The sequence below is a fragment of the Dermacentor andersoni genome, chromosome 2 (assembly GCF_023375885.2).
Source record: "Dermacentor andersoni chromosome 2, qqDerAnde1_hic_scaffold, whole genome shotgun sequence".
NCBI classification, from domain to species: Eukaryota; Metazoa; Arthropoda; class Arachnida; order Ixodida; family Ixodidae; genus Dermacentor; species Dermacentor andersoni.
This window is the reverse complement of record NC_092815.1, coordinates 15,970,540-15,978,975: the sequence shown is the minus strand read 5'-3', so window position 1 is coordinate 15,978,975 and position 8,436 is coordinate 15,970,540. Positions and strand designations below refer to the sequence as shown.

The 8,436-nt window shown below is 53.7% G+C and overlaps 1 protein-coding gene across 1 annotated transcript in view; it reads right to left on the bottom strand.

Annotated features, from left to right (window-relative positions):
• Positions 1–2,672: 2,672 nt before the first annotated feature.
• Positions 2,673–8,436, bottom strand: part of LOC126542842 (uncharacterized) — a 47,335-nt gene continuing 41,571 nt past the window's right edge. The window contains exon 2 of the mRNA XM_050189959.3: positions 2,673–6,453. Within this exon, the coding sequence (XP_050045916.2) occupies positions 3,987–6,453 (2,467 nt within the window). The 3' untranslated portion in view covers positions 2,673–3,986. The remainder of the gene's footprint in view (positions 6,454–8,436) is intronic.

The window sequence follows — 8,436 nt, the reverse complement described above, 5'->3', positions numbered from 1 at the left end:
AACATACGTCTGCCGACGTAAACTGACAGGCATGACAGGCAGCGTCTGGTCCAACAAGTCAGGAACTACAGATAAGGCAAAGTCAGTAGGGAACGGCTGTTCCGGCCCAGTGAGTTTCGCTTGTCAATAACACCCCCCCCCCATGTTAACAAGTGACCTGGGGTGTTGTCCTGTGAATCAGGATAAGTATGTAGAAATCCTTGACTGGGCCGAACAGCTCTCGTGGTAACGGGGAACGTTTGCAGTTCTAGCATGCGCTCTAGGCTGACTACGGTCGGGCACTTTTTTTTTTTTCGCCTTTCTCACGGGTCAAGCGAATGCTTCAACAAGCTTCATGGGTGCGCGTCTCAGAACCTTCAGTTGTAGTGTGCAAACTAGTGACGCAGTTTCTGAACCTCTCCCTGCTTGCAATATGCTAAGGGCACACATCGTGTCACGCTTTTGGTCGCTTTCCTACGTCCAGTTTCACTTTCGGAACGTCTGCCCAAAGTTTGCCCTGCGTTTCTTTTCATCGGTCATTGAGTTAACATTACGTTATGATTCACCTGGTTTGGCACTCTCCGTTCCTGCCGTTACGAACACCTTTGTTTCATAGCACAGGCACCGCTTGGTTTTACTGTGCAGTTTCTTTCGCTTCTTGGTTGGCGAGCCGCCATCTTCTGTTTCGTTTTCTTTTCCTCCCCAGTCACGTACGAACAGTGCATGTCCTTTGCATATTCAACGAGGAGCACCTGGCTTTTCGAGAGGATCCTCGACGCACGCGTTCGATTGACCGACTTACGGCTGCATAGTAACGGACACTATCCGAAGGCTTCGCCGGTCCGATTTGTGAGGATCGCAAGAGCGGCCCGTCACCAGAACTAGACCCAGGGGTACGCATACTGCTGATTATACTTCGGCCCGAGCGTCGCTCCACTTTCCGCGGTGCTTGCTTCGCTGAAACAGGCTTGCCGCAAACTCTGTTTCTCATCTTCTCCCCTTCTCCGCTCGCCTTGCCCAGTTCGTCCAGTCCCTACGAACTCGGCAGTGGCGGCCTTCTTCGGACCGGCCCGATAATCGGCCTTCGAGTCCGCAGGGGCTCCAATTCCGGAGCGCCGCGTATTCATTACTGCACAGCGCTCCTCGCTCGAGGTTGACTCGCGCGCGTGGTCTGCCGCTCCGACATGCTCCGCGGACTCGAGAAGGCGGTCGAATGTAGCCGCGCTGTGGCGCGGAATAAACGGCGCTGAGCCTTGGGCGCCAGGGGCGGCGTCGTTGGTGAAGCAATGTGCCGTCGTCTAGATTCCAGGCACCGCGGTCTGGGTCGGTGTGCAGTGACCGCACGGCACACCCTCGCGAGTGCCCTCTGGCGGGCCGACGCATTGTCCGCTGCAGCCGCGGCGCAGAGAGCGTGCGCGGTCTATAATGTGAAAGCCAACAGAAAAAAAAAAAGAGAGAGATCGGACCACGCAAGTCGCTTAAAAAGTCGCACCCCTAATCGCACCCGCGGTTCAGGTTGTAAATGACGTGGTAGTTGTACGGAAAAGTATTCACTGAGCTTTTCGATACGAAAATAGAGACATGGTGCGCGACGAAAATTTTGTTCAGTCTCGGATCGATTCTGTGCTCCGATTATTCTGACGATTTGGCGTACACGCAAGTGCCACGGTGTAACCGGGCACGAGGACCGCGCTCTTTCACATGTCTTGCTTAGCGGCATGCCGGAACCTCAGCACTTTTTATTTCCCGGATATATGGCCGCGAGTGGACGACTTATCTTTAGGCAAACTGGACATCCATCTACTGCAAAAAACAAATTTATTGCGTGCTTATACCAATCGACATCAGTGCGAATGTCTTTAGTGGCGCTTCTGTGTCCTCTGAGAGTGAAATTGCATGACTGCGATCCACCTTGCAGGTGTGTGTGAGTTCATTGTTATTTCCAGTTCCCTCCACTTCATCTTCCCTACCCGTTTTCCTGTTCTCCAGTATAGGGCATACGACCCGAATATTTCTCTGTATAAACTCCTTTACTTCCTTCTGAGCACCTTTCTCGCTCTCCCAATAACCTCAGGAAGGAGTCAAAGGAAAAACAGACCTTGACATGGGCAGACGTGGCGAGGCAGAGGCGGTTCTCGACGGTGTTCTTACTCTGTAAACACTCACCATTTCCAAACACGAAACCTTCTTGCAGCTCACGCGCGTTGCTCTGAAAACGGGCAAGATTAAACCTTCACAAAAACGACCAAGAAGCGGCAGCCGTGTCTGCTGGCTTGTAACTTCCTACTTTTTGCGTAATGAAGCGTAGGGAACAGACTGTCGGCGGGCTGAGCGTTCGCCTTAAATATTTATGCACTTGCAAAATATTGAGAATACTTAGCAGCCTTCGGAGCGTCGGCAATGTTTCCCTTTCCTGGCGGTTGGTGCTTCTGGCACCGTACACCGTGTTACTCGGCCGTCCTATTTACGTGTCGCATGACATTGCTTTTTGCAAACACCGCGAACTTACACAGCGCTGTTGGACACCACGTACATTCGGCGGCCCAGGAACACTCTGACAAACGGCGGCGTGTGGAAATACAATTATCAAGCATTGTGTAGTTGCTTTTTACGCATGGCACACTCGAGGTAAATGTTCCGCTTTCCCCTAGTAGGAGAGAAGAGGTAAGAAGAACGACATGTGAAGCCACAAGAGCCGTAAGCAAAACAACACTTTATGAAATCCTCTTGCGAAAAAAACAAAACAATAAAAAAAACGTACAACAACCGAAGCACTCGTACAGTCATACGTAGAATGTTGGTCGCTTTCTTCCGTTGACGTCAGCGCATATGTTTAACGCAACGCGAGAATTCACTGCTAGAAACCACTATAGTTTCTACCGATAAACCACCAGCGTCATTGTCGTTGCAGTGAAGCTGTCGTCAAGGGTACCTAATGCAAGTGTGTCTCAACATGGCACTGAAACGAACGGACAACGCTTTAGATTGCCGTTGGTAGGCCACTGCGCTGAGAGTCACTTGCAACACATGCTTCGCGGCACATGTGACATACGTGAGCATGTAACGGCTTAGTACAGAGCGGCGCGCAGTATGCAGTAGTATTTACAGGGTACAGTGCACTTTCGAGTACTTCGCAGGCATAAAGCTTAGTGCGTTACCTTGTCGAGGTGTATTTTGGGAAAAATTGCACATGACTCCGAGAAACTCTTTTGGACAAGAATAGCCTCGGACAGCGGCGGAGAAGAATATTGAGCACAGTCTCCTGGATTGTCTTCCTCTGTCTCGAAATTTGCGAGGTTGAAAAGAAACGGTGTGCAGCTTCTATGTATATATATATATATATATAATCAGCAGCCTTTGCACCTCGCTGCCGTCATTTGCCGGCGGCACGTGCCCTTTTACGTATACGTTCTTACGCAATGTCCTCATAACGTGACTCCCTCTTATTGAGAACGTCCATGAAGTCTGCATAATGTGCTGTTACTTCTCCGTGACGAAGACCCTCAGCAATTAAGCGTTAAGTAGTTTTTCTTTATGCAATAAACTGCTGGCCTTCTTTCTGCCTGCACGCACTCTTACTACGTATGTGTTTGGCCTTCTGGACTGGTTCCGGCATATTGCCACCGATTGCTCTGCTGATAATGCGAACAGGAAGTCACGGAGTTGAGGTCCTTCCCGCACTAGTTTGACGGGTGGACCAATAAGGCGAAACGACAGAAGCTATACTTTCACTCATTGCCTGAACAGTGATCGCGATCCACAGCACTGGCACACACGACAGGTGCTGCTGAACTGCGGCCTTGTCAAGGGGGTGACGTTAGTAGTACAACACAAGGAAGCTGCTGGCTGGTGACTTGGTGAGAGCTCATCGACCGCGCTCTGTGCCACCGCTGCTTCGCACCGTTGACACGGCCACGGTCACTGTGCGTGAAAAGAGGGGGGAGGGGGGAAAGAGTCTCACGACATGTGTTCTCGTGATCTCACGTGCGCATTCCACGGTTCACCATTCATCGTCCCAGGACTGGTCGCGGCCGGCTACCTCCGAAGAGCGCGGGTCGCGGTCTAGACCCGAAGCGACTCCGGCCATGCGCCGGCTTGCTCTCGGGCGTGACGGCGGGCGCCTCCGTGGCGTGGCTGTCTTCAGACGTGGCCTCCGACTCGGAGGCAGCTGCCGCTGCTTCCTCATGCTTGGAGGCTGTCTCGGTAGATGCCGCCGAAGCCTCTTCCTTGTTCTCCGGCGTGGTCACCGGCGACGACTCCTCGTTCTCTTCCGGCTTCTCTTCCTCCTCGACCTTCTTGTGTCCAGGTCGGTGGCGGGTGAACGACGTGCGGGGCCTGGGACCCCGATTGGTGCGCCCGAACAGCCCGCCAGAGCTGGGCCGGGCTCCGGGTCTTTTGGGTGCTGCCGTTGTCGAAGACGCCGCCGTGCTAGAGGTCCTTGTCCTCGCAGACTTCCCACCGAAGCGGCTGCTTCCGCCGAAGCGCTTCTTGCCGTTGTTTGCAGGAGCAGCGGTGGTCGTAGTCGGCTCTGCGTCCGCTGGCGACGTGCTCTCCTCTTCCTCGGGCTCTTCCTCCTTCTGGTGCCGCGAGTGGATCGGCGAAGGACGCCGGCCGAACTGGAGCCTGCTAGACGACGATCGTGGCGTCGGCCGGTTTCGCCGCAGTCCTCCCAGCAGTCTTCGCGTGGATGATGTGGCTGGCGTCGTCGTCGTCGTAGACGTGGTGTGCGACTTGCGGGAACCGGGCGCCCTGACATGCGCACCTGCGCCGTGCGCTCCGCCGAACCGCCTCCTGTTGCCGAAAGGCCTCTTCGTCTTCTCAGTCGTGGTCGTCGGTTCCTCAGTGGTGGTTGTCGTCGGTGCTAGAGTGGTCGGTGCCTCTGTTGTCGTGGTGGTCGTCGTCGGAGTAGTGGTCTCTGCAGATGTAGTCAAGAGGTCGGCCGCTCCTTTCCTGCCACTGATCTCGTTGGCTACCTGCGTGTCCGACGGCGGTGACACGGTGGATACAGGCGAACCTTGAGGCGTGACAAGTCCTCGGACATCAGGTGCAGGACCAATCGGAACTCCTGGATCTGGTACGAGTTTAGCTCCCGTGAACCCCAAGTTCGGTGGGCCCGCAAGCGGTGGACGTTTAGCCTCGAACGGTTGACTTGGAAGCAATACGTGCGTTCCTTCGGAGACGGAGACCGACACCGAGACTTGGGTGACAGTCTGAGGAGCAGACGTGACACCATGCTCTAGAGGGAAAGCAGGAGGCGGCGCTGGTTGTTGCCCTGACGGTGGGCTCGTTGTCACTGTCTTGGGTTCGAACCTGTTCTGTGGGTTAGGCGAAGCCAGCCTTTGACTGGAACCCTTACCCTTCAGCTTAGAGCCATCGGTCTTGTCAAAACCTTCCAGGCTGGGAACGTCGTCGAAATTAAGGGACAAATTCTTCTTGTTGTCATCATCATAGTAGTAATAGTAGTAAACTACGTACTCATCTTTCTCTTTGTCCTTGCTTTTGGCAGCCTTGTCTTTGGCCTCGGCTTGCTTGCTGGACTCGATTTCCGAAGCCGGTGATTTCTGGATGACCTGAGCGGGTGGCTGAATAGAGCCGACGATCTTACCTTGCCTCAGAGCATCCTCGGATGACGTCGAAGAGGATACTGAGAACGAGTGTCTCGGGAAGGACTGCAATGATGGAGGTGGTTTCGGTGTGGTCGACGGCGTAACGGGCGCCTGTTGGGGGAACGCGAAGCCTAGGCTGGGCTGCTGCTGACTTCCGTCGGAAAAGCTAAATTGCTGGCGCTGTTGAGGCACTTGTTGCTGATGCTGCTGAGGAAACTGCTGCTGCTGAGGAAACTGCTGCTGCTGTTGCTGCTGCGGACTGATAAACTGCTGCTGCTGCTGCTGCTGTTGGCGATGCTGTTGCTGTTGATTATTGAACACTTGTTGCTGCTGATGGGGAAACGGTTGCTGCGGCTGTTGAACTGAAAGTTGTGGCGGCTGCTGTGGCTGCGGGTTCTGCTGCTGGAACTGCCTAAACTGTTGCTGCTGCTGTTGTTGCTGCTGCTGCTGCTGCTGCTGAAGTAACAGCTGTTGTGGAGACAGCGACTGCTGTTGACGGTTGAACTGGAACTGCAGCTGCTGTTGCGGCTGTTGTTGCTGCTGCTGCGGCTGTTGCTGCGGCTGTTGCTGCGGCTGTTGCTGTGGCTGTTGCTGGAATTGGTACTGGGGCTGGTTGCGTACCGAGAACTGGGGCGGCGGCGACTGCTGCACGGGTTGGGCGAAGTCGTTCGCGAAGCGGACCGGACTGTTGGGCGGCTGGGGCCCTGCAGGAGGGTTGGCGTTCGGCGGCAGCGCCCGCACGAACACGCTATAGTTGGGGTCGTGCGAAGGGTCTTGCGGCGGCCGTGACTGGCGTTTCATCCGCGCCGGGTCCTCAGCCAGGCCTGGTGTCGACAGCAGTGCGGCAGCCACTGCCACGAGGGCCCACCTGCGGAGAAAGGCAACATGCTGTAGAGGATATGACTAGCGAGGGGGAGAATTCGCAATACTTTTTTTTAGTAAAGACCGGCAACTTATCAAGTGCTGGCGCCTTTTACGTCGTCGTCATGATTAATGAGACTTGTCTGCCAACTGTAGATCATAAAAGCGGTTCTCAAAAAAGAGTTCGCCAGGGCCAGCCCCTTTCGAAACAATCTTACGCGCGAACAACTTTGTGAACTTGGGAAGAAACTGTAACGGTGCACCGTCTTCTGCTCGTCGTCGTCCGTACCCTAAATTAACATATTCGAGACGCCTTAGTCAAAACACTGTTAAGCTAGCACTTAAGTGTTATATACTGACGCCTCAAAACTGCAGTTTATTTTCAGGAAACTTACAATTTCACTAATACTTAGCACCATGACCAGTTTTGAAATTGCATATAGTTTTTGTTAACAACGAACGTAATGTGCTCAGTGTGTCATTTCATGTTCACCGCGCGGAAATATTGACTGGGTTCTGTGCAAGGCACAACCACCGCTACAATCACGCCAATGTAAGATATACAGCACGCGGGATTGGCGAGTTCGCGCTTCCCTAAGAGCACTCGGCGCCATCTACCGTCGCTGCCGCGAAGGCTGCGCATGGCCTCCGAGATGCCAAGCGGCAACCGGGCTCCTCTCTGCGGCTTCTTTCTGGGCAAACTGCGCCATCCAGTGGCGCTGCCGAGAAGTCTGCGCGTGCACGAGGAGTGTGGCGCACCGGTGCCTGCGAACAATTGTTTCCTCGCTTGCCGCACACTCAACTGCACACACCCAGTAACCCAAGTCAGTACGATGGTTGGTTTCGAACCCTCTTTTAAGCACAGCAGCCCGATGCGCTACCCACGCGACCACGGACTACCCAGGGAGCAAGTTAGACGGGAAAACAGTTAGATGCTCGTCCATAGATCCAAATATACAAACATAGCCCCCGGAATATGATCGAAGCACCCTAAGAATGCTACCGCATTAAAGAAATATGGAAAGCGCCTTGCAGATGACACGGACACGATGGCATGTACATTCGGCTGGTTTACCGCGCTCCGACTCGGAGCCCGCTCTACATAGAAGCCAGAGAAAGCGTGCCCAAGCCGAACGTACGGCTTCTATCGGCCGATCGAAGATCGAAAAAGCATGCCAGCGCTTCTGATGTAAACAAACATGAATGACCAACAGCACGGACCTGCACTTGCACTATACTACACTTTTGCTGCAGACGCATGGCCAATGGAAAGTGCAGCAGTCACATCACCGGAACTCCGCAAAATCTGGGCCGCGCTCTCAGGTCGAAGACACAGCGTCTCCGAGCTCTGCAGGCACCAATCGAACGTGTTGCGAGCGCTCAAAAACCAGCCGAATGTACCATTAGTTGTGCACGTGTTCTGCTTAACACCGGTTTTTGCAAACAGGACCACACAGGTAACATCGACAGGGAGTGTTTTCTCCTCAAATGAACAGTGTAGCAGAATGACGATCGCATTGCAGAGTACAGTGCTCTGCGCGCTTGCGCCTACTGTGTCCGATCTGATCGCTATAGGCCACTGACATGTCATGCGTTCAACGCTAGCACTATATTATGAAAGATGTGGGAACACTATAATGATTACAGCTCCGGGTCACTGAACGCACCTGCGAAAATAGGACGAGTAGGCGCATGCGTGCCGAGTATAGTATATATGTTCTGTTCCGAACATCGTCTGCTACAGGCTATTCTTTTCAAAGCGACATAGCCCATTTAATCTGTTTCTTGTAACCAATCATTGTAACAATTTTTCGCGCGCAAGAATCACGGGGGACGATGGTCAATCGAGTTGCGCGGAGCTTGCTCGAAAGGTCATGTGGGAATTTGTGCTTTCGTTGGAAGCGTATAAGAAGCAGGATCTACGAGGCTGCGTCCAGCACACGAGCAAACGACCCTGTAGCCCACGATGCTCGAACAGGAGATTGTTCTC